Source organism: Pholcus phalangioides, unplaced genomic scaffold, assembly GCF_987345545.1.
Source record: "Pholcus phalangioides strain wild (caught in Gottingen) unplaced genomic scaffold, Ppha-v1.0 ptg000028l_1, whole genome shotgun sequence".
In the NCBI taxonomy this organism is placed as follows: Eukaryota; Metazoa; Arthropoda; class Arachnida; order Araneae; family Pholcidae; genus Pholcus; species Pholcus phalangioides.
Window position 1 is genome coordinate 9,479,448 of NW_028301618.1, and position 26,702 is coordinate 9,506,149.

Genomic DNA, 26,702 nt, shown 5'->3' on the forward strand with positions numbered 1-26,702 from the left:
ACAAAAAGTTTTTTTTTTTTTCAGAGGAATGATATTGGCAAATCTAACTATCATCATGCCAGAGAATCATCAATTCTAGCAGTCACTAAAGATGGCAACTGAGTTCGAAGTTAAATTACTGTATTTTAACGTGTATAAGGAACACCCCGTTTCTTTTGGACTTAAAGATATGTGATATAAGTATCCATACATAGGAAACCCCCTCCTATTTTTTGAAATCATATTTTTGGCCAAAAATAGAGAGAGTTCCTTATACACGTTAAAATATGGCATATGAAAATATGTAGAATCTGGATAAATCAGCATCAAAGCAGGCAGACCTTGAGGCCCCTAAGAGAACAGGCCAGAAAAATGGAAATAAAACTGAGATGCGCGTCTTTATTCTCCCAGTGGACAAACGGTTTTGTAGTTGAAAGGAGCTGCAGCATTACTTTAGAAAACCTAAATGTGATAGCAGTAAGCTCAAGATCAACCTACGTCACCTGAATACAAAATCTTCATCATGTGTATGAAATAAAATGACAATTATTTGTGGCGCTATTTCTTTTTCACTAATCGCACATGTAACAGCCTGTCCTGCTTGCAGCCCTGGGTAGCATCATAACCATGGATGCATAATTTTTGTATTCACCAAACAAATGCGATAAAAATGCAAGATTTTCCATTTTTTGTGAATAAATACAAAAATTTGACTGCTAGCACTTTTCCGCAAAATCTTGATAATCTACACTTTTTTGGAACAAAATAGGTAATAATTTTACAGCACTTAAATACTTGACCTTGTAATTAAACCATCAAAAAGAATCGTGTTGTTAATTTAGTTAATTTTTGCAAATGAATGCAAAATTTTTCAATCAAAAAATATTTCTGCGGATGAATACAAAATATTTAATCAAAAGCTTATTTTGTAAATGAATGTGAAATTCTTAACTTTAAAATTTTTATTGTTGCAAATAAATGCAAAATTTCCAATTTTTATTTGCAAAATTATCTCTAGTCATAACATCACCAAACTGACTGGTGCAATTGAGGTAAACTAGTATAACAGTTAAGTCTCTGATCATCAGCTAAAAGTTCCGTTATGTAATAACGGAAAGAGATGTTCCGTTAGAGAGTTCGGAACGAGAGATAAGTTCCGTTATTACATAACGGAACTGCCTCATAATTTCCTTCCAGATATCATCAAGGAAGAGGGGTCAGTGCACGACATCTGACCAAAAATAGAATTGAGAGTTTTCATATTTGTAAAGGCTTTGAACTCATCTGCGTCCATAGCTGCATTTTAATTTTTGTTCTATCTGCACTAAAAGTGTTTTCAGTTTGTTTTTAACATTGGCGCAAAAGCTTAATATGTTCTGTGTACAGTGCTTTTTACGAAAAAATAACCCTTTGGGGTGTAGCAAAAGCAATGTTTGAAGCCGTTTTTAAGAGCAATGGAGAAGTACAATGAAACTTCCATAGGAGGCCACAGGCGAGAATGCTAAACCTACTGGGCTTGCACAATGGGACAGAACTGACGCAACAGCGGTGTTAATTATCGCCTCAACAATGGACATGATCCAGATATCCCTGGTGCAAAACTGTTGTTCATAGAAAGAAATGATCAGCAAACCAGACTCGATTCATCAGCAGAAGTCAACCTTCAACAAAATGTAATTGCTGGACAAATTTTATCAATTGAAAATGGAAGGAAATGAATCGGCTATGGAGTATAAAGCAAAATTCGAGAACCTTGCTTGTCGGAGGTATCTGATGAAAAAAATACCAACACTTATACAAATACAAATACAAATACAACGCCACAACAGGCAAAATGCCCAACGAGGTGGCTGATAAAAAGATGCCCATAAAAATATGGTTGTCATATGTTTCAAAAATACAGCAACCCAATTAAAAATGCAATTAACACAAATTACAAACAATATATACACATGATAAAATATTATACAATGCCCATAAAGAATACTTATGGTTGTCTTATTCTAAGAATGGATAGCTTCTCGATTTACCCCAACATGTTTATCGTATTTCTTTTTAAACGTGTCAATTGTGTTACAATTTACTACCTCCGGGGGTAAGCTATTCCATTTATTAACAACCCTATTGGAGAAAAATTCCCTGCGACACCATAACCTTGCATTGTCTCTCACCAATCGATACTGGTGTCCCCTTGTAAAAGCAGTCGATTGGCGGTGTACTAAAAGTTCATGGTCCATCCTATCCATCCCATTGAAAATTTTGAACACTTCGATCATATCTCCTCGACACCTGCGTTCATCCAATGTAAACATATTCAAAAAATGAAGTCTTTCTTCATAACTCAAGCCCTGTGTGCCAATAAGGACACGCGTAGCTCTTCTCTGCACCCCTTCAACCAAGTCTATGTCCCTCTGTAGGTATGGTCTCCAAAACCTTACAGCATACTCCAGTCCAGGACGAACTAAGCCTCGAAAAAGCGGAAGAATGACTTTAGGAGAACGCGAAGAGACCTTTTTGAAAATGAGACCAAGCATTCTATTCGATTTTTTGACAACCGCTGAACAATGTTCAGAAAACTTAAGTCGCTCGTCAATGAGAATTCCCAAATCGGTGACTCTAGTTGCATCCGGGATAGTGACACCATTCAACTCGTAAGAGAACCGTGGGTTGTTCGAACCAAAATGAGCGACCATGCACTTATCTACGCTAAACGTCATGCTCCATTCATTTGCCCATGCTGCAATCTTGTTTAAGTTGGTCTGGAGCAACTCCCTATCGCTTTCATTCCCGATTACCCCCATTAGCTTCACATCATCTGCGAATTTGCTAGTAATTCCATCGATACCCTGATCGAGTTTATCGATAAAAAGTGAAAAAAGTATGGGGCCAAGGACACTTCCCTGAGGAACTCCACTTGTGACGTCTGTCCAACCAGAGAATTCCCCGTTCACCATAACTCGTTGCGACCTATCTCTTAACCACGATTCTATCCAATTCAGCAAGTTGCCCCCTATTCCAATCTCGTGTAAACGCTTCAAGAGTTTGCCATGTTGGACCCGATCGAATGCCTTCTGGAAATCAAGGTAAACAACGTCGACATTTTTGCTCTTACCCAAAGCCTTAGTCACGTAATCATAGAAGCAAAGGAGGTTAGTTACACATGACTTCCCCTTCCTGAACCCATGCTGATTATCCGACAATACATTATTCTCGTCTATCCACTTCACAAACTGCCTTTTGATGATAATTTCCAAAATTTTCGAGAGGGAGCTCGTCAAACTCACTGGACGATAATTAGACACCACTTCTCTACTACCCTTCTTAAATATCGGAACAACGTTAGCCAGTTTCCAATCTCTCGGGACGATACCCTCAGCAACACTACTCCTGTATATCTGTGCGACTGGCCCCAACAATTCATTAGCACCTTCCCTGAGAACCCTGGGATAGATATCATCTGGTCCTGGTGCTTTGCTTGCACATACATTTCTTAGAAGATTTAGGACCTCCACGTCTTCCACTTGAATATCGTTGAGCGTTTTATTACCCCATGCAACACCCGTATATCGAATATCATTATCTCCATTAAAAACCGACGCGAAAAAGTCATTGAAAGCACTACACATGCCTACATTGCTCTCTACTTTTGAGCCTCCTATCGAGAGGGGGCCAACTGTCCCCTTACATCCATTATTGACGTATCGAAAAAATGATTTTGGGTCAGAGCCAATGTTATCTGCCAACCTAGATTCAACTTCCTTTTTACTATCCCTTATCGCTTTCTTCAACAGTCTTCTTTTATCAGTAAACAATGATAGGTCACCTCGTCCACTTTTATACTCTCTGAATGCTCTTTTCTTTTCAAGATAAAGGTTCCGCACGCTATCCGTGAACCATAGAGGGTGTGATGTACAAACACGCTTTTTTCGAACAAAGGGTATGACGTCGTGCAAAACAGAGGACAGCTTCGTACTAAATTCTTCCCATTGACTTACCACCCCTACTGATTCCAACCGGTCTTTGAAAACTTCCGCTAACCTTCTTCGCAAAACATCAAAGTTAGTTCTCCGAAAACAAGGAACCAGTCTTTTGTTATCAACCTTACCCGAGGAAAAGTTACAGAGAAATCTGACGATACGATGATCACTGGAAGAAAACTCTTCCCCCACCGAAACATGTTCAACTAGATCCTCAGAACTAGTAAGAACTAAATCCAAAATAGCAGTACCCCTAGTGGCTTCTGATACATGCTGATACAAAAAATTTTCGAGCACCACCTTAAGAAAGTCTCTTTCATACTGATTTCCAGATGAAAGGTTCTCCCAATCAATACCCGGGTAATTGAAATCCCCTAGTATGAGAACCCTCTTTCGCTTACACATGTAGGAAATTTCATCATGCATTTTGGCGATATAGTTTTGATCCCTATTCGGTGGATTGTAACAAACCCCAACAATAAGCTTATGACGTCTTTTGTTCTCAAGTTCAACCCATATGGTTTCAATATCACTTCTCTGCACGTTACACTCTCTAGCCTTCAAACATGATTTCACGTATATCAACACTCCACACCCTTTCCTATCAGATCTATTTCTCAAAAAAGTATCGTATCCGGAGATGTGTAAGAAAGATTCATCCCCATCATTTGCCCAAGATTCTGTAATGGCTATAAGATCCAAGTCCTCCACAACTATCATAGTTTCTAAAAAATCTTTCTTGTTACCCAAGCTCCTGGCATTTATTAACACACATTTTAATTTGCCCGGTGGTTTGTTGTCAATCGAGAAGCCATCCAAGTCAGAGGTGGGTAATTCCCCGTCAGTACTGTTGTGATTATCATTAACTAACCCGCATTCCCGACTACGTGGTCTGGGAGTAAAAAACCTGACCTAAGACTATCGTAAACCTCCCAGACCCCTCTCTTATTTAGATGGATCCCATCCGAACGAAGCCACCTATCGGTAAATGCGGGAAGCTCCAAGAACGTGACCCCAAGTGAGGAGCAAATGTCCTTCAGGCCTATATTGAATTGGTGGATCCTACTCCTATATCCCCTACTACCCCTTGGCAGCACTGGAATCACTGCCACATCTGAACCCCCCTCCCTAGCGGATAATAGTAAATCCCGGTATTCTGACAGAGACTCACTAATATTCGCTCCTACCTGATTTGTTCCCACCCACAGAATCACCCGCAAGGGCAACTTTCGGCGATGAAAAACGTCTCGAACGTTGCCAATCTTCCCCCCAGGAAGACAACAGCGCTCGAAACCCCGAAAATCCCTACACACTCGGTTCCCAAGTTCCCTAACCATAGAATCGCCGATGATTAAACCCCTATCACTATCCCCCTCTACCTCATCCACGACCACCCATTCGCCCTCTAAAATGTCGTTGATCGTGGAGATTGCTTCTTCATCAACAGGTGGCTCGACGACCAGAGGGTCCGTTATAACCGGACCCTCTAGCACCCTAACTTTTTCCCGTAAAGCTTCGACCTCGAGTTCCAGCCTTTTTCTAACCAAGCACCCTTTACAATTGAAACTATCAGCTACTATACCCCTAGACCAGGGAAACCTCCCGTCGCAAGCTCTACACAACACTAGTCGAGGTCGAGGCATACAAACACTATTGCTAAAGCTAGATAATAATAATAATACTTAACAATACGAAAATGAGAAACGTTAACTGGAAATTAAAATAATGTAAAATACATTACTATGCAAAATATACGTAAGAGATTATACGAAAAAATTACGTAAAGTAGAATGCTCAGCACTGAATCACGAAGAATAAAATAAATATGTATATAAAGAATACAACACCCTCTAAAAAAAGTATTAAGCTACGAAGTACAATTTATACTTATTAGAATTAGCTAACTATCTCAAAACACTAACACTACAACAATAGGCCCAAATGGAAGGAAAACAACGTTATTGAGAGTACCCGGGAAAAAGTATACACTGTTTGCTAACACTAACGTCCAAAACCTACGAACTTATATCAAAGAAGCGAGCGAACCTGGCGAAAAAACAAGGAAAATGAAATGCGAACGAGAAAAATAAATATAAGTCGATCGAAAATACACAACGAAAATTTAAAAAAAAATGAGAGCAATATAAAAAAAAAAACCACTTATCTCACAATCCAACGTGCGCTAAAAAAAAGAAAATCACCGCAGAATATGACCCAACAATAAACAACACGCTAAGTAAAACTCACGAGAACGAAGAAAAACACAAAGAAAGACACAAAATGGCGCACTGGCGTGTCGGTGAGCGGAGCGCGATAATAGCACGTCCGTTCCCAACGACGGCGAAGACGATTATGATAATGACGAATTGATAAGGCTATGGAATTATGGTTGCCGCCCCCCCCCATAAAAAATGTGTGGAAGATCTTTTTAGGAGTGAAGACTGGTTGGATATGTGTTTCAGTCAACACAGTTTCCCTGATAACACAGCCATAATCAAATCTGAATTGGCAAAGATCCCTATAGCTGTATCAAGTGTACTGGGGTCTATAAAGTGTATTCTAGGTCTATCTGCTCACGAGAGCTGGCTCCTATCCTTTACAAACCATTACTACTTAAATTGGGCAGGTTCCACCATCTAGGAAAATACATAACAAGAGCACATGTAAAAAAATTAGTGGATTTGCATGAAGAGTAGATGTTGCACCCTGCCTTACAATTTTGAAGTATTTGGCCACCATATAACTACAGAAGAGTGTTGCTTATCAGACACAATGTTGGAAAAGAGTGTTTTCTGTCTGACTCTCCAATGTGCTTCAGACATTATGATTTCCACTGCTTTAAAACCTAAGTTGCACAATTCACCAGGCCACAGGATCAATAGTTACCCGGTCACCAACAGCCTTATGTCTGGGATGCGTACTATTGTACACTCACGCTGAATTGGCCTCCGGCTACATCATTAAACATCACGCGCGATGGGTGATTCCATTCATCTTCTTTCAGGAAAAAGGTAGCAGGAAAAAGGAGCAGGTTGGTATTTTACATTTGTGTCTTTTGTGCTATTTTAGCGAGTTTCTCCTTCCCTTTTTCTCCCTCCTCGAAAAATGAACCCTCCCTTTGCACTTCAAGGTCAGAGGTCAACTCAGTATGGGCATACAATACCAGTGTAGTCACCAGTGGCTTCAACTAAGCCATCTTATCCCAAAGCAGAATATGCCAAAATCTGTGATGTATCACAAGAACTGTGTTAGCACAGTTCCCGATTATTTTAAATAATTGTTTAATAATTTAAAATAGTTCATGAGTGGATAATCACCAATAGAAATATGAAATCCTTCCCGTTCCACCAATATCTTTTCTTTGATCCCATCATCACAATTTTTTAAATATAATTTTATATCATTAAGACTAGAAAGATATAGAGCTGTTTGTGTAATCCTAATCACTGTTTTCACTTCCATATCTCTGTAACAATCGAACAAAGGATTTAGAGAAATTTTTTCCTTCTGTGGAATCTTTTCCCTATTAATGCTCATTCACAAGTTTATCACCGTTTTTTGTCTAGCATTTTTGTCACTTTGTCAGCTAAATTGTTTGTTCTGTGACAGAGAAATGTCCACATGTATATAGGTTTTGTGAAGAGGTCTGCTGAAGAAATGAAAAGATGGCACAGAGGAAGGAATCCAACAGAAGTTACAAAGATTTAATGAGAAAAACTAAGGAAGCAGTAATGATGAAAATTCAGAGGAACGTGAATGCCACCCGCCCCCCAAATACTGGTGGTACATATACCACTTCTGATGATGAATATGTGACACCTATTTGGAATAAACTGAAAGATACATCACTAAAGAACAGTAGGTGTAAAAGTGTGCAAAAAAATTCCACAAAAATGATCTAGAACTACATCTTAAATGAGAACTGATTTCCAAAAATATTCAAGAGTCAGATTATTCGCTCTATCAGAAGTGGATTGAAGACTTGTGGGGCAATGAAGAAGCTAATCACTGTGCAAAAGAAGCCACCAAAGATAGGCCACCCAGGGACGACCCAGAAACCTCTGGCAGATCTACTCACAAGGTGATTCCTCAGATCAAGACCCTAAAACAGCAACTGGCCTGGAGAGATCATTATGATTGTAATGGGTCACTGCCCATTCTCTGCCAACCTGAGAAGGTTTAAATAAATCCCAAACAACTGTTACAGCTGTGGGGAGAACGGAACCATTATGCCACCTCTTACCAGCATACAAAGGATTTTCACTACAGAGCCAAATCAGAAGCTTTAAAAAGAAGGAATGAATGCTAAGCACTCTAAAGCGACCGGATTCCATCAAGAAACTTGTAAGAATGATGAAATTTCTAGAAAATAACCCAGAGAAAGCTAAGATGACTGGACCGGATCTAGACGAGGTGGGGTCCATCACCATTCCAGTAAAGACTGGACAGACTGAGGGGGAAAATGACAGCTTCTTACTGAGGACTCTGATTTTGACTAGAACAAATTCTGCAGAATCGAGCATTGATTACTGTCAGGGGTTCCTCAATGGTTACCATTCAACCCAAATATTTTTTTGTACAATATCTTAATTTTTTTTTATCAGCCCACTCACCTGCACATGTCACAATGATGCATATCATTATGCAAATGTTCCCAATTTTACCTATCTTATCTGTGTATATTTATGCTATTTGTAAATTGAGAGAATGAATAAAATATTTTTCCCAACACAGCCATGCGCTCCAGGGCAATGTGATTAAATTGTGCAAGCGAAAGAAACCTGGCCATGTTCGGTAATTTAGTTTATCAAAAGCAAAGAAAATACTGCATAAAGAAATATATATGCAGTAAGTCATGGGAACACTTCCTCAGCAATTGAGTGTTGAAGATATCAAAATATTGTGCAAGAAACTTAAGGCACATAAAGGACGGAAAATATGTTACGCGCACGTGTCAGCTTCCTCAATAAGTTATCATGCAGTTTATTTGATGCATGCTGCAGGAGGGGGGGGGGGGGCATCTATCTTATTAATTATATTTGATCATTTTCATTGCACCATTATGATATTCTACATATGAACGACAATGTATATTTTTTAAAGCAAGCTATGTAAGGGAATAATAATAATGACATAAATAGTGGCTTAATGTGATAACCTCAGGAGCATCAAATTCCAGCTCGCATCATGTTCATGGTGCTGCTTGAAGTATAATATAAGCTGTAATCCTGTAGTTCCATTATTTTAATTGTAATTTAATGTAAATTGTTATGTAAGCTGTAATTCTACTATAATTGTAATGCAATGTAAATTGTTAACCTCTGGGGCAAATGGTGCTCCCCGGGGTATAAGATGTAATTTTTTTCTTTTCTAATTGAGAAAATAAATGCTCCCTCTGGGGAACCCCCATATGGCGAATTCACTGGGTCATGGTAACCTACTAATATGAATGACAGACAGAAACCTCAGTTTAATGCTGATTCATTGAACACGTCTTCATGTTTTCTTTTTTTCAGTTTATTTACTCAGGGAAATCTTGTATATTCTCAGTACATTCAGCGATCAGTCACTGTGAAGAATGTAACTTCAGAAGCTCATTGCTAATTATGATAAAAATGTATCAAGTTTCCCCATCAACTGTCACTAACAACTCATACAATGAACTAACATCTTCCACTGCCTTGTCGTTAAACCAATCTTAACCCTAATGAAAACATTCAAGACCATCATCTACCATTTTCGGCAGACCATCTACTTAGTGTGTGGTACATTCTCGAGACACATACAACACATTCCAGAATCTACACCTAAATGTATACATGCTGTTATCTATACAAACGCAGGGGGCTCTAGTGAATTATCGACCCCATCTTCATATCTATTATCCAATATAATTGTATTCATTATATATAGTATATAAGTAGTATAAAATAATACTAATGATAAAAGGGAAAAACTCACTGCAGTGATATTTCCAAATTTGTCTGCTCCAGCGACGGTATTTGCATCCACCTGACATGCCGTAGTTATCCACCTTGGATTTGTGTCGTCTGCAAATATGGTGAGTTGGTTCTCTTGGCGCTTGTATCTAACATAGAAGAAGCTTTCTTGTATGTCGCCGACGATTATACGGTTGCCGACTGCGTGAATGGAAATAATGTGGTTTGGGATGTGCTGGAAATTTCAAAATGTAAGGAAGACAATATCAATAGACAATAGTTATAGCATACTAAATATTGCATCGCTGCCAACTTTTGACAATGAAAATAAGGGAGGTTTTCGCACCGACCCGTATTTTATACTAAAACCACTCCCTAATAAATACAAAAAGGATTTTTCACATATAAAAGTTAAAGCGTAAAAAAATAAAATCCCCACTCAAAAATTGAAATCAAATAAAATAGGGATTTTAAGAAAAATAAAAACTTCCTTTTTTAAAAAAGGAATTTCCCACTATTCTCCCATTTACGACATGTGACGTCATTTTGAAAGGGGAAAAAGAAACAGAGGCAAAAGACCTTTTTTGCCCCACGAGAAATTCCTTCCTTTTTTCGAAGTGGGGACTCTTTTTAAATGAAGCAGGAAATTTTTAAGGACAATTAGAGATTATTTGCGAACTTTTTAGAACTTTTCGGGAGGAAGCTAAAATTCAGGAGACTTGGCAGCTATGATATTGGGAGACATTTCATTCAAAATCTATGACATAATAGTAAACTTGCTCATGAAATTTTCACGGAAAAATGTGAATGCCAGCAAATGTTACTCCTTAAAAGATCACAATAAAATTGTTACATCGCAAGGGTGCTTTGGGGCATTGGTTCCGTAAAATGATTGTGCAAGATGAAATCGCATAAAGTGAGCTAAATTTAACATGGGTAAGATAGGGATTTTGCGTGGGGGGGGGGGGGTTCTTTTCAGAAGATAGAAAAATAAACTCAATAAATGAACCAAAATTATTTTTTTGAATGAATTACTTTTTTTAATGAATCTTGCGAATTTAAACCATATGAGTGAATTTAATAAATACTTTCTACTTCTGTCTTCAGTACTTGAGTCCCAAAGAGCTTGATATGATAACTGGTTGATAACTTTTTTTTTTAAGAAACTTTTTTTTTTTAAGTTGAGATTTTGGTGGCAATCAGCATTATTTTTGTCTATTTATGAAAACTTCAGTGCCAAAAGAATTGCCAGAAAATTCTGAACATGCCTTGCAAATACGAAAATTCAAGTTTCATTAGGACCTCTTTCTCCGGTCAAAATATACCAATAGCATTATATACAAATACAACGCCACAACAGGCAAAATGCCCAATGAGGTGGCTAGTAAAAAGATGCCCATAACAAATATGGATGTCATATTTTCGAAATTACAGCAAACCAATTACAAAAACTAGAAATATTATATATACATGATAAAATATTATACAATGACCATAAAATGTATTTATGGTTGACTTATTCTAAGTATGGATAGCTTCTCGATTTACTCCAACATGTTCATCATATTTCTTTTTAAACGTATCAATTGCGTTAGAATTTACTATCCCCGAGCGTAAGCTATTCCATTTAACAACAACCCTATTAGAGAAAAATTCCCTGTGACACCATAACCTAGAATTGTCCCTTACCAAACAATACTGGTATCCCCTTGTAAAAGCAGTTGATTGATGGCAAATTAATAAATCATGGTCCTTTCTATCTACGCTGTTTTGAACACTGATCATATCTGCCTGAAATCTGCGTCCATCCAATGTAAACATATTCAAAAAATGAAATCTCTCTTCATAACTCAAGTGCCAATGAGGACACACATAGGTCTTCTCTGCAACCCTTCAACCATGTCCCTCCGTAGGTGTGGTCTCCAAAACCTTACAGCATACTCTAGTCCAGGACGAACTAAGCCTCGCAAAAGCGGAAGAATGACTTTAGGAGAATGCGAAGACACCTTTTTCAAAATAAAACCAAGCATTCTATTTGTTTTTTTTTTACCACTGCTGAACAATGTTCCGAAAACCTAAGCCACTCGTCAATGAGAATTCCCAAATCAGTAACCCTAGTTTCATCTGAGATAGTGACACCATTTAACTCATAAGAGAAACATGTCTTTTATTAGCATGCCCATTTTCATGATTAACATCAAACGGCAGGATGAATTTTGAGATTTCTAAAATCAACTTTTAAAACTACTTTCTACTATATCAGTAAATTTCAATAAAATTATGTGTTCCCTCATTCGCATTTAACAACAATGAATCTATGTTTGGTATGTGTTTATGTTATGTTTAGCTACTAGTCTGGTGATGTTTGGACCAGTCATCGATCAGCATTTTGTGAGCCTGAGAACTATATCTGATGTCAATTAAAAAATATAGGAAATGAACTATGGCCAAGATAAAGAAACTTTATCTCATTATGTGTTAGTGACTGCAATAATCTCTACAATGGGAAACAAATGGCCGATCAAAAAAATGTTAAAAATATCTAACATAATATAATTGGAGGGGGGGGGGAACACATACTTTATTTTCACATTTTCTCAGAAGTTTCTTCTTCCCAAGATCATATATCCGCAGCATTTTACCGACACCTATCAGTACTCTACCCTGGAATGGACAAATAGCTGCAGGAACTTCATCCATCTCAGACCTATGAAGAAATTCGAGCTTAGCACCGTCGTTGTGGACTTTGTAAGTATGGACGATACCGCCACCACAATGACGGGGATTTAGATGCAGGTCCTTGGCTATGCCGACAAGAAGGTATAGGCCATCTCCATGATTTGCAAACTTTACAAGACTTAGACTGTAAAAATAGGCAAAAAAATTACAAAACATTGATTACATCCAAGTCAGATAGAATATCATATGAAAATGTTGCAACAAGAAAAGTCATGACTACCTGTGAGCAGCTTCATTCTGCTCTAGGGGAACCTTGCAGATAGTCTTTCCACCAACGGGATCGATAACTACTATTACGGATGCCCACATACCACTTCCACCTTTAGGAGCGCCGAAAACAGCTTCCGGGAGACTTTCACTCAAAAAGGCTGCAGCCATTTCGGCTGCACATTCCTGTTCCTCTTCTTTGGCGGCCTCCACCATTTCCTGGAAAAGAACGTAATCATGTCAAGCATATAAGAACACCGCAAGAACACACTTGCAGAAATGAAAGCCTCACATTCAAAATTGTCTCTTACTTCAGCCATTTGCTGCTTGCGGATTAGTTTAGTCTTTTCTGTGTATGCGTTATGATCTGTCTGGATAAGTATCAGGTAGTTGCTTTCCGGGTGGATCACAAACCTCCTCGGCGTGTACTCGAGTGGTATTGAAACTTGATTGAATACTGCTCCTAGCTTTTCCAGGGCCAAAATTCTGAGAAAGAATAAATAATAAAGCGTATCATTTCACAAAATACTTTAGGAAACACCATGCAAAAACAATGTTGTAAATAAGGTTGATTTTGTAAAGGCGGATCTAAATAAAGCTTTCCGATACAAATTTTACAGGAGCTGTCAAAAAATTCTAAGACTAGGCACGTAGCATAGTAATATATGACAGTACCCTAAAGTATGAGCAATGGTAAAGGCGAGCATTTTTGTAGAATTTTTAACAGAAGCAAACTTGGGTTCAGAACATTAGGTTCACAACATAGACATGCACATTCCAACATGGATCAATTCCTTAGAAGTTCTGCAGAGGAATATAGATGAGGTGCATGTGTGGTTTATCACCCTGGTCCAGCATTTTTGAGAGTGTGACTTGAGGTTATTGGGGTGTTGTAGTGAGCTTTCCATATTGATGGCAGTGCTATTTGATGCCATAAAATGGTTCCTTTCAACTCTTCTGGAAAACCACGGTTAAACAATGATTAATTTAGACTAACTGACTAATTTTTTTCAAACAAATGTGTGATTCAACCAGGATCACCAACATTAAATTTAGTGAACACGATCCTCAAAATTCCAAGCTTTTAATATTCATCTATCACTAAATTTTGAAACTGTACCCTTATTAATCACGAACTCACCTCAAAGTGTTACTAGAAATAGCAACAACACCTTCCGGACACTGTTCTGAAGAGAACCCAGATGCATACTCCAATGTCTCATAAGACAGTGGCGTCAAATGAAAACGATTCTGGTAGTAATAACTGAGCCACGACCGACTTGTCATAGCAACCACCTAAAAAACAATAACGATCAACCAGTGTTTGATAACCACCAAAATCAACAGTTCCACACAGTCAACTGATCATATATGTTATTCAGACGTCATACTTACTGCATCATTGCCCTGCATGCGAACCTTAAAAAGTTTGACAGGTTTCGAACCTAAATATCTGGTTCTCGTATCTGATAGATCTCCGGTTTCTCTGTCAAGAATGGTTCTCAGCAATACGCCATTCTGTAAAAAAAAAAAATATATATATATATATATATATGCAGTACACTATGCTGGAGGAAAATATTACCAGTAATCAATGATAACACTGGACAACAATGAAATTGGATCCGACTTGAAAATATACAACTCCGAATGGTTTTGACCTGCTGAATAAGAATATAACCATAAATAAGTTTCATTGGCTCTGATTTTTTTAGATATCACGCTGTTAATGGTTAAAGTTCTTCACAAGCGTTATTGAATGGTGAAAAAGTGATAAGGTCCACACAACATTATGAGGGAAAATGGTCAAACTCAATACTGGCTGACTGCTGTTAAATACTTTTAAGAGATGCTCCTTGTGTCCAATATAAGCATAATACAAAATGAAGTTAGTGCCACAGAACGCTGAATGAACTATGAATATATTTGTGTTTCTATGTATTTCTACTGTGTGTTTCCATGTATTTTTGGTGTGTTATGTACTTAGGGACCTCTTTCCATGCTAGCAGACACATTTGACATAATTTCTGATAATTTTGTGGTGTCTTAAAATTTTGATTCAGTTACAGGACAAAAGAAAAATTAGGTGTCAATTTTTGAGTTGCTATGGCGACCTGGCAACTCGGATTTGTCCAGCCTCACTATGTTGTGTTTCAATTTATTGTTCAGTGTCATTATTTGTGTATTAAATAAGCAATTTTGGAGAAACCGTACTCCCAAGCCAAATTTTTTATGGTCGATTTCATGTTCAGCACACCAAATTACATAAGAGATGACTATTTTCGTTTCAGACACAGAAATTGTCAAATTTGTTGTGCAATGTAATTAATACTTTCACTTCACTGATACATTTCTCGGCCCATAGCTAAACCAAGAGTGACACCATTTTTTTAGGAGACAAAACCTTTTAAGACAAAAACTTATATAAAAAAAACAGCAAAAAAAAAAATAATAATAACTGGGTTAGACTGCAAAAAAAGTTTTTCCACCTGTAGTCCGATATTTAGGTACAGGGTACCGGGAGTTCTTCCCTTGCCGCCAGCACCTTCACCTCCTCCCATTTCGACTATGGCTAGAGACTCTGGAGCATCAGGAGGTGACTGCATGCTCAATATCCTGAGGCAATCCTAAAAGTATACAAAAAAATAATAATGCATATTTCACCCATCACTCTGATGCTCATCACTAGAGCCCGGATTATATGCACTAAAAAAGTGACAAAATACGCTCTAAAAATATGCAAATATGCACTTAAAAATGTAAAAATATGCACTTATAAATGCAAAAATATGCACTTATAAATGCAAAAATATGCACTTATAAATGCAAAAATAAGCACTTAAAATACAAAATGTGCACTAAAAATTCCAAAATGTGCATTAGAAATCTTGAAAAAGTCAAAAATTTCGAAATATGTATAAAAAAAGGGAAAATATGCATTAAAAAAGAGAAAATATACATTAAAAAATACACCATGCAAAAAAAAAGCGAATGTGTTTTTAAAATACATGTTTTCTATTAGTGCATATGTATATCCCCTCATATATATGTATACAGCATATGCAAATAACTTCTACATTTTTTTTATTCAGGCAATTTTTTAGTTTTCAGTTTGTTATAGCTGCTCAATAACGAAAATAGCAGTAATAAAAGAATTTCGACACTATTTCTAAAAACAAAATTAACATTTTGACACATCTCTAGAAATAGCTTTACAATAAAACAGTTAGTAGTCGTAAAATACTTTATAAATATGTATTAATTCACTAAATTTCACATACGGGGAAAAAAAATCGATGTTATGAAAATATTATGAACAATATTTATTTGGAAAATTATAAAAAAAAAAAAGTGAGCTTAAGTAAACCTTCAAAAATATGCACTTATACTGGAAATTCTTTGATTTTATGCATTTATATGCATTATGCATATGTGCATATGCATTTGCATATAATCCGGGCTCTACTCATCACAATCCGCTTCATGTCCCGTTTCTTATCTTCATACTTAATGCTGAACAAGAATTTAAATTTTTGTTAATTTGTTAAATTACCAGATATCTTTGTTTTTCTTTTTTAAACATTTAATAACAGCGGATATCTCCCATGTGTTGGATACAGACCTAATAATTTGGGATGGGACGAATAGTGATTTGGCAAAATAACTGAATATCAAAAATTTGGCTGATGTTTTGACCGAATACCATATATTCGGCAGCAAAATATCAATTTTCTTAAAATTCCTCACAATTACAAATAAAATTAATGTTTTCAATTGAAAATAAAGTCATCTGTAATTTCAAACAAGTGATGACAAGTTTCAATTATGCAATTTATTTTTTAAGTAAATATTAAAAAACTGGTAAGTGAAATATTTTTATTGCTATGACAATCAAATTTAACGATGGCACAATGTATTTTAGTATTACGTATAGAATCCTTTTTTTTCCAATACTTGTTACAATTTTACATCTAATTAAAAAATATTTATGCAAACCATTATTTACACTCAACTAGTTGATAAAGATCAAATTTATGACTTACTCGCTTATTTTTTCCTCTCTAGATGTTCTTTGTCCCCCCCCCCCTTTTTCCTTTTTTAGTAGCTCAAATGCACTTTTTTGTCTAGGTACATCCTTCAATTCATGCTCACTTCCACAATATTGCAGTAGGATTCTATTTCCAGTTTCATGTTTTCCTTATCCTAGATTTTCACCCTGACGTAACCTCTCCCACAGAATAGGTATGCCCCACACAACAAAATATAATCAGTGATTTTTTAATTTATATGAAAAATTCAAATTAATCTATTTTTTAATTAGTTTTTTGTGCTTAAATTAACACAGATATTCATATAAACCTTACATGGTTCGTACTCTTCCAACGAAAAAAAATTCAAGGACTATTCAAGCACTTTTCAAGGTAAAACTTAAAAATTCAAGGACTTTTTTTACAAACGCATATTTTTCACATGAATAGGCGCATATTTAATTTTGATTAAAACTTTCAGAGATTACATTTCTACCTACTTTATTTCACATCATCTGTAATGAATAAAGGAGGCCACATACACATATATATCATACAAAACATATGACACATTGAATAACACAGTTTGTGCCTGTCAATTTCCTCATTGAAACGTAGTTTAGTCTCTAAATATTGCAATTAATTTCTTTTTAAAGACTAAAAAAAAAAGAACTCTTCTAAAGATAAAAAAAGATTAAATTATTTCTTTCATTAATTCTGAATTTATTTATTTCATTAATGCTGGAATAATTTCTTTCATTAATTCTGGAATTTTTTCATCAATTCTGGAATTATTTCTTTCAACAATTCTGGAATAATTTTTCATAACTTTTGGAATAATTGCTTTCATCAATTCTGGATTTGTTTCTTTCGCTAATGCTGAATTCTTTTATTGATTCTAAAATTATTTCATTAATTCTGGAATTATATTTCATTAATTTTGGAATTATATTTCATTAATTCTGTAATTCTTTCATTAATTTTAATTCTTTCTTTCATTAATTCTGGAACTATCTCTTTCATTAATTTTGGAATCATATCATCGATACTGAAATTATTTCTTTCATTTATTGTTTTAAACTCCTTTAAACAACTATGGATGCCATTAGAAAATAACGGAGATGCGCCGACATTCAACGCGTCACGTGATCTTCCAAGTAATTATGTAGACCACTGACGTCATACCAGCGCCGGTACTAGAACGCGGGAGGGGGGGGGGGCAACTGCCCCGGGTGGCAATTTTTAGGTGAACACCGTTATAAAATTATCGAATTCCGAATTGGTGGGGGCGGCAAGACAATACAAAAATCCTAGTTATGGCCCTGCGTCATACTCCCTCCAGTAATATAAGCTCAATGGATTTCAGCGCCGATTCACCCATTGAAGTACAGCTTGCATTTGGCGACATTTTTGTCTGGCACACTCAGCAACCAATCTTGATAGAAGGGATTTTTCAGCCACACAAGTAATTAAAAGTACACACACTTGTTACTCATTTTTTGTTTTCTTTCTTTAAAGAACCTTATACAACCTTAGACAGCATGGGCGGAGATACGGGGGGGGGGGGGGATGTGAAGTTGACTGATCTAATGTATATATGCATATATGAATTGACATCATCGTGTCCCCCCACCCCCCAGACTTCCAAGTCAATCTCCGCCTATAGTTGACAGTAATCAGAGGAAGCTTCGCTCACTTACGGACCGAAAGGCTGAAATTATTTCGGCAAAAATTATGACACTTTTTTATTAAGATATTGATTTTTCAAGTCCTCCAGAAAAAATACCTTGTACAAAAGTTTCATGACTTCCAACGACTCCAAATACGTCTACATACGATCACAGGATACATGCTACCATAAAGCCGGGTTTTCCTAGAAGTGGGTTGTTGCAATACCTTCTAGAACAGAAGGACTTCTACTCTAGAAATAGGTATTGGTTGGTTGTTGGGGGGGGGGGGGTCAGAGTGTGCCGACTGAGCTGAAGAAAAAAAACAACGATCGGAAGTTCATTTTGAACTCTAGCTTTTATTCCATAAAAGTTGCAAGGAAAAAAAACAAGATCATTTACGATCATAAAAGAAATAAATAAATAAAACGGCCAACAAATAACAACCGGCAATCTCAGGGAGAAAAAAAAACAATCCTGACATACACAAGCGGGAAAAAACCAGCCTACAGTACAAAGCCGAGCTCCCGTGAGGGTGAGAGCATGCCGTCAGCGATTTACATATTGCGTCGGGCCGAGCGGTTCCACGTGCACAGAGAATAAAAAGGGAAAAAACATTCCAACATAGGTTTTTGGCGCCGCATGAACCGAACTGTATCATTTCGCGTCGACAGAAACGTTTTACATAATCACACTACGCGTTTGTGTATTCCTACCGTGGCGCATCAGCTCACGGCCCTGCTATCAGCTACTCTGTCATCTGCATGCTCCGGTTTGAAGGGAAGCATCGAGCTCGATGAAGGGAAGTGAAAGAAAACAAAAATGAAGAGAAGATCGGTAAAACGAGTGGCGCACAACGCATTTGACTCCTCCAGAAACAGTCGGCCAATCACGCCCGACGTAAAACACTGCCGTGTGAGGCTTGTTGCGCTCTCTAGGATCTAGGTTTTCTTATTATTGGTGAGTGGACGGCGTGTCACGCTGGGCGATTCACTTTGCACGCGGCACAAAAAACCTGCTCCTACGAAAACTAGGCTTTATAATAATGGGGAAAAACGTGCTTCAAATCCAATTACCCAGGGTTATTGGCTACTAAGGCTTTTTCCCTGTGCTTTGCACTTTTTTCAAGACGTCACTTACGAAGTAAAAAAAAAAAAGTGGCGAAAACTATTTCGGAAAACACAAATTTTTCAAGGACTCTCACAGAATTCTTAAAAAAAAATTCTTTTTCAAGGACTCTTATTTATTTTCAAGGACTCTTATTTATTTTCAAGGACTTTCAAGGCCTTGAAAATGAACTTTTTTTTTTCAAGGACTTTTCAAGGTTTTCAAGGACCGTACGAACCATGCCTTAGTTTCCCAACCTTTTCGGTGGCGCGGTAGCGGTCGATTAGATCCTCGCCTAAAAGTACCAAAGGATGTTTAGAGGTGTCGCGAGTTTGATACCCGATTCGTCCTTGTCAGAAAACTTTCCTGACACAGGGGTACAACAAAAAACGGCGACATGACTGGAACAAAAAATTGCTACCGCAGGGAGTCCCCCATCGAGGGATTAGCGCACCAACCTCTCGATGAGTATAAAAAACAAGCCTGCCATTTGGAATCAGCAATAAATTGTAGGTTGTCTAATTAGCCCTCGTGTGCAGAAAATGACTGTGGTGCAACAAAAAATGATCAATGACCCAACATTTTTTGTCCCGTCGTCGCAACGCAATCTGACCCATAGAATCCTATGCTATACCTGTAGCTTCTACCGCCCCCCTGGAACTTTCCATCGCTCCCAAGGGGGTGTTAACGCCCACGTTGGGAATCACTGGTCTAAACTGAATACTCAGCAAAAGAATCGAATAGCAGCAGAATATTCATTTCATCTCTGCTGATATTTTCATTGAATCTGGGCAGCTTTAGTGTTTCTGACCCTTTTTACGAAATGCCTTTTGTCAGTTCACTGATAAATCAAATTGTGAATACCAAAATATGTTGTAATAAGAAATGAATAAAAATCTTTAATTGAGATCTAAATTCCTTCCTAGGTTAGCCCCCGTTTCACTCTAGGACGCTGTGCCAGGGGTAAAAATACCAATGACAGCAGAGCCTAAAAGAGAGCCCAGTGCATATGTTTTTATTTCTCTGAAATACATAACATTCACTGAACGAATGAGAAAAAACATTCATAATTGAAACTAATGTCGATATTGACATGCTTGTAAGGAACTTCCTCATCCCATAGTGCCTATGATATATTCTATTACTCTGTCTCATTCTTTCCAATCTTTTCCATTGTGCTACTTTTCTGAACTGTTCTGATTAGCAGGTTCTCATGCGAATGAACATTTGAAGGGAAAACAAGTGTTTCTGTATTCCAGAGAGAAAGTTAACATTTAGCAGAAGAATATATATATATACGTAAGGAATTATATACTTACATATGGATCAAGAGAGATAATTCGAACTGTGAAATCCTTCAAACCAACTACAAGGAACTTTGACCGTTTCTCACGGGCAGGAACATTGGCCAGAGCCATACAGATGACCTCCGCTGGCATCTCTTCTGAAACTGCACATTCGTTCAGTTGTCCAGACTGCCGAAGATACAAGAAAATACAAGTAGAGTTTCCACAAATTGATCAAAAATAAATCAAATTTATTGCTCGATTTTATTCTCCCCCTTCCCGCATGAAACTTACCTCATCCATTTCGAAATAGACAAGTTCACCACCGGTTAGAGCGATAACGACTTGTCTCTGGTTGACGGCACACTTGGTGATAGTTTTTCCTTTTGGGGTACACCATTTGATGACCCGTTTGTCTGCTCTTATATGACGAATACCTTCAGGAAATATCTGACAAAAATGAACACACATATAAACTTCATTCACTACACAATCAGGAGAACATGAAAGTCAGTAATTTATTAATCTTAAAAATATAAAAGAGCAATTACTTGTACGAGGGAATCATCCCCTATCTGCGCACACGCCAAAGTTGGCGTTGTGCCCAGGAAACCGGAATCTGTAACCTCTTCAACAGTCTCACCAATGGACAACACAAGCGTAGCGTTTATGAAAGACACTATGATGTATGCATCAAAATCCTCTGTAATATTGGAAAAGTTTTGATAATTAGATATTGGTATGTGTTTCAATTTCAAGATCATATGAGTGTAAAAGAATTTAAAAAAATGAAAAAAGGATTTATAGGGAAAAGATTCTGCCACATTCTGACTCAAACATATTAGCAAAAAGGCTCAAGAATACAGACGTCACAACTTTTGGAATACAGATTCTCCTGAGAAAGGAAAGGAACCCCCCCCCCCCACCCATAGACCAAAATAAAAAAGTGTGCGAAAAAAGATGTGAATTTTTATTTTTTCAAATCAATTAGGAAAAGTGTTCAACCCCCCACTTCCAGACAGGTCCTACAGAGCCCCTCAGCAGAATATAGTCATTGTGGATGCTATCAAAGATGGATAATCTTGAATATACGAACTCTTAAAAGCAGTCATATATTTTCTTTTAAGACATTTAATCAGACAAAACAATTAAACAAAACTTAGAAATATAGGGCTCCTGAAGAAAAAACCTTCAGAGGTATCATATCATGTGGTGTACAATCAATCTCTCTAATTACTGTATTTGCCAAGTGATTATTAATAGAATAATTATAAAATAATAATTATACAGGGATTTCGGCAACCAAGACCATCCCCTGATAAATGGTTGACGATAACAGCTAAGTAAACAAAGTCATGTCGTTGCTAGTTTGTTTAAATGCTGTCGGCAAGACTTTATTGATGGCTGCTCGATGAAAGTAAAACTGATTAGATAGGTTCGGCGAACCTACATTCTCTATAAGTGCTTTTCCTAATGGCAACCACAGTCATTGACGTCACAGCATTGTGAAAGCTTAAGGAAAATCAAAAAAAAAAATTAATAAAATGATTCAAAAGAAATCGGGAAAACTTTTTTGTCCAAATCTAATTTTTTGCCAAAATCCAAAGAAATTCTTAATAAATGCGGAAAGTGGGAGGAAGGGTTAAAAATCTGGAGTCTCCTGCCTAAATCAACAGGCAGTCTGAGAATGATATCTCAACGATTTGAAATGCTGAAAATATTAGCAAAAGAGCTTGCAACGCAAGAATGGGCAGCAACATTAATGTGTCCCAATTCTGCAATCACTTTTTTTTAGATATTACCAAGTTCGTGAGATAAGGCTTGTCAAATCTCTCCTCAAAACCACCTTATACCCCATTGACAATAAGGATAAGGCAGCGGGAATCGCAAGCACTAATATTAATGTTGGCTTCCTGCTGTTCACTTCAGGCTAACTGCAGTACAGTGGGATTTTAGTCACGATAGGAAAACGCAGGATTCTGAAATAATGCAGAAATCTTTAGCAGTGAATGCGTCGAAAAGAAACTTCACTCTTTCTATTCCTCCTACTGCTGTTCAAATCATCATGTTTTCAAAAACATAAATTGTACCTCAAGATATCTTTGGCTATTTTTATCCATCTCAGCTCTTTAGCTGCTCTATAAATCCCTTATACCAAGCATGACAGAACTTATAACTTATTGACTGAGTGTACTAATATGCATTTTTATTTTTTTATTTTACAATCAAGATCAATGGATTGTAAAACACATGAGGTTTTCAAACCAGTTGTGTTCTGTTGTCACAGTTAAAAAAAAATTTGCCTTATTAACGAGCATTACTTTTTTTTCTGCAACAAAGTGGGTTCGAACTATATGCGCTTGATGGAAATTCATGCTCATCTGGTCTACACCCACACTAAAAATCAGTGACCTTGAATTTAGAGAACCAGAAACTCAACCACGCTACACATGCCCCAATCAATGCTCCATTCCTGAACAGAAATCAGCAAAGCATCTGCAAATAATTATCTAATAATGTTCTTTAGCATTCACAAGAACATCAGCACAGGGATGCAAGTGCCCCTAATCCATTTTGGAGCGGATTTTCGGATATGAAAAAAATATTCGTTTTAATCAAATAAAATTATTTTCATTATGTTTAAATATTATTTATAGTATTAAAATATATATTAATATATACCGTTGAATCCTGAACTCCAAGAGACTGGAGAAATCACTTTGTTATAATGAAATTCCATTATAGAGGAATTGCAGGTTTTATTTATTTTGCTTCTATATCAACTTATCTAGAGGATTAAAAAAGTGTTCACTAAAACGAGATTCTTGCTGCAACAGTATTCGTTAAAACAGGATTCCACTGTATATTAAGTATCTTACGACAGTTGTACCGATTTAGCTGACAAATGGTTGCTGAAGATTTACAATGATGAAGTTATGGGATGTAAAGCTGACTTAGAAAATCAGACAGTTTGCATGGCAATCGATGAATGTATGAATATCCATCATAATGAACCTATTTGTGTGTTATCAAACAGTGTAGTAAAGTCATCCGTGTTGATACTATTGACACATCTGGCTCATCGCATACTGGAAAATTTAGCAAATTTGGCTTTTAGTTCAGTGAGATCAACAGGAAACTTCAAATGTAAAATATCAAGTTTTGTTACAGACAATAACTGCAAATATGGTTGCTTCCAGAAAGACTCTGGATAAAAAGCTTGGTTTTTCGGGACTTACATATGGGTGCAGTGCCCACATTTTAAACCTGCTAGTCACAGATTTGGTTAAAACCGATGTAACCAAGCATGTTATACAAGTACAGAATATTTAAATATTTTCACAATCGTCATCTCTCGAAAGCATGGTGTCATATAGAAGGTGGAAGTGCATTGATACTTCCTGCAGAGTCACGATGGAATACTTATTGTCATTCTCTTGAATCTTATGTTAAAATTGGTTAATTGTTACCAAAGTTTGTGAAGACCACAGATCTCAAATAGATAGCGACATCTCCAGTAAAATTGTAAATATTGGTTTAAAAAGGAATGTCAAGGACATGATGGAGATTCTGAAATCGATAGCTAAACTATTAATTTTGCATAAAAGAACTGCTCCCTAGCTGAATGGGTGTTCCTAACTAGCGTGGAAGATAAAAGAAGCATCAAACAATAAAAAGGTTTTGTCTTCAGCATATAAAAAATAGATATGAACAATCATATTAATAGATGCACACTTTGTTGCATTTATTCTAAGCTCATCAGTGTTAATTTCTAATATGGGAATTGATGTCAAAAAAGAAGAGAGAAATAATGGTATAAATTTATCAAACAAAACTGTGACTCTATGTTCCCGGCATTTACATTAACATTTTTGGGGAAGTTGGAACCATTTCATACCGAATGTGAACCCACCTCACCATGAATGTCTTTGAAGAAAGTGAAAGAGCCAATTTTAATGTTGAAACTCGAAAAAAACCCACTTACCATCTGACCTTCTTTTAACAGTCCAAACAGCATTAGGGTTGCCGGGAAGTTGTGACACAGCCATTTCAGAAACCTTTTACAGAGAAAAAGAAAAACAGTTTTCCTCAGAGGCATTTCACACAATGTTTGCGAAATCCACTGATTGTTCCAAATGAAAAGGCAGTTAGCATGCAAAGCGAGCATTCAACTTCAGAAATTATATCGGAGCTATATAATAAGGGCTGTTTCATTTGATCAGATGTTTTTGTCAAAATTATAACTTCAAATATTTTATGTTAGTACTTTTTTATTATTACTTGCTTCCCATGTTTTCATGGTGCAGTTGAATTAGTAATAAACGAAGTCCAAGGCTTCCAAAAGCTACACCTAATTCAGATGAAAAAAGTATAATCAGAAAATTCAAAAGGTAATTGAAATTATGTGTCTCGAGTTGGCTTTCAATCAACCCAATTTAAATTAACTAACGAATGTGATTCAACTGAAATGGATCTGAGAAAACTATTCTTAGCGAAAGTTACTTCATAAACAAATACCGAAATTTCTCTTTTCCAAAGAGTTCAAAATGTTGAAAAAAGTAAAACATACACTAATGACAACAATCAAAAGCATAATTTTGGAAGTAATTCTCTTAAATGGGCAATACAACGATTGCTAACTATTGTAATTACCAGAATAGCCGAGCTGCCGCACTCGGTTCTGTTTGAGCAATGACATCATGCATGGTGTCAGCTGGTACCGACATCTGAGCATCATGAAACAGCCCTATTATATACAATATTCAGTCTTCAAAATATTATAAATAACAAATTTTGCAGATAAAATAAGCAACACAGAGACATTACAGAATACATTGAAAAATGCAAATGTGAAAAAAAAGTCTACTAACTTCTAGACCATGTCGTAAAACTCTGAGAGACGATCGAGGACCTCGTCCACAAGCAACATACAACTGTGGCGTATCCTCATTAGCCAAGTCAGCAATCGAGCAAGCCATGATCGGCGAGAGACTTTCCAGTTCGTCGACTGGAACAAGGTTTGTCAACTGGCGAGGAGCAAAAAAGAAGGTGTCTCCTTCATCAAGAGGCATTGAGCTGCTAAATTCTGGTTCATCGTCATTGTCACCAAGGTAAGCTATCTGGTAAAGGTGGCTATTGGAGGAGAAAAAAAGACATGTATCACATCGCTAACTGATTAGATTTTTGTTTTATTGGTACAAGGACCAATTAGGTCAAAATGTGCAAAAACAAACAATCGAAAATAAGATAAAACTTGTTCTTGTCAAGTACACATGAAAAACAATGCAGTATGAGACATAAAACAATGGCATATATTGAAAGCAACTATAATTTGTTGTGAAAACCAATAGCTTTGATGAATTTAAAAATGTGAGATACATTGCAATGGTCATTCGAAATGTCACAAAGTGAAAGGTGACTGTGACCAAAAGCGATGTGAACAAGTAGAAGCAAGAGCAATGCAAGACTTGTGACAGAATGGGCATTCCGGTAATAAAAGATATGATTGTGTGCCATGCATAGTGTATGGTGTAGTGTGATAGGCATCTTTGTGGTGCCAACTTTTCGCATAATGTGTGCATTATTACGACTCTTGACATGAACATCACTTACTGGTTTCCGAATTCAGATGCAATAAACAAGAAGCCAGTTTTCAAGACACACATAGAAGAAGCAACCGGAACAGTATCAAAATACTTGAGCTTTATTTCTGTGACCTGCAATCAAAAGCAACAATCAGCACAAAACATCACAATCAGAAAATCACCTGGTT

General features: G+C 36.8%; 1 protein-coding gene across 1 annotated transcript in view; it reads right to left on the reverse strand.

The window, feature by feature from the left end:
• Nucleotides 1-26,702, reverse strand: part of Sf3b3 (splicing factor 3b subunit 3) — a 37,680-nt gene that overhangs the window by 2,380 nt on the left and 8,598 nt on the right. Inside the window, exons 8-20 of the mRNA XM_089252346.1 lie at nt 26,543-26,646; nt 25,801-26,062; nt 24,915-24,987; nt 21,481-21,632; nt 21,224-21,379; nt 20,963-21,118; nt 15,331-15,468; nt 14,237-14,359; nt 13,983-14,137; nt 13,153-13,327; nt 12,855-13,060; nt 12,476-12,758; nt 9,918-10,130 (exon numbers count right to left, since the gene is read on the reverse strand). Of these exons, the coding sequence (XP_089108472.1) occupies nt 9,918-10,130; nt 12,476-12,758; nt 12,855-13,060; nt 13,153-13,327; nt 13,983-14,137; nt 14,237-14,359; nt 15,331-15,468; nt 20,963-21,118; nt 21,224-21,379; nt 21,481-21,632; nt 24,915-24,987; nt 25,801-26,062; nt 26,543-26,646 (2,196 nt within the window). The remainder of the gene's footprint in view (nt 1-9,917; nt 10,131-12,475; nt 12,759-12,854; nt 13,061-13,152; nt 13,328-13,982; nt 14,138-14,236; nt 14,360-15,330; nt 15,469-20,962; nt 21,119-21,223; nt 21,380-21,480; nt 21,633-24,914; nt 24,988-25,800; nt 26,063-26,542; nt 26,647-26,702) is intronic.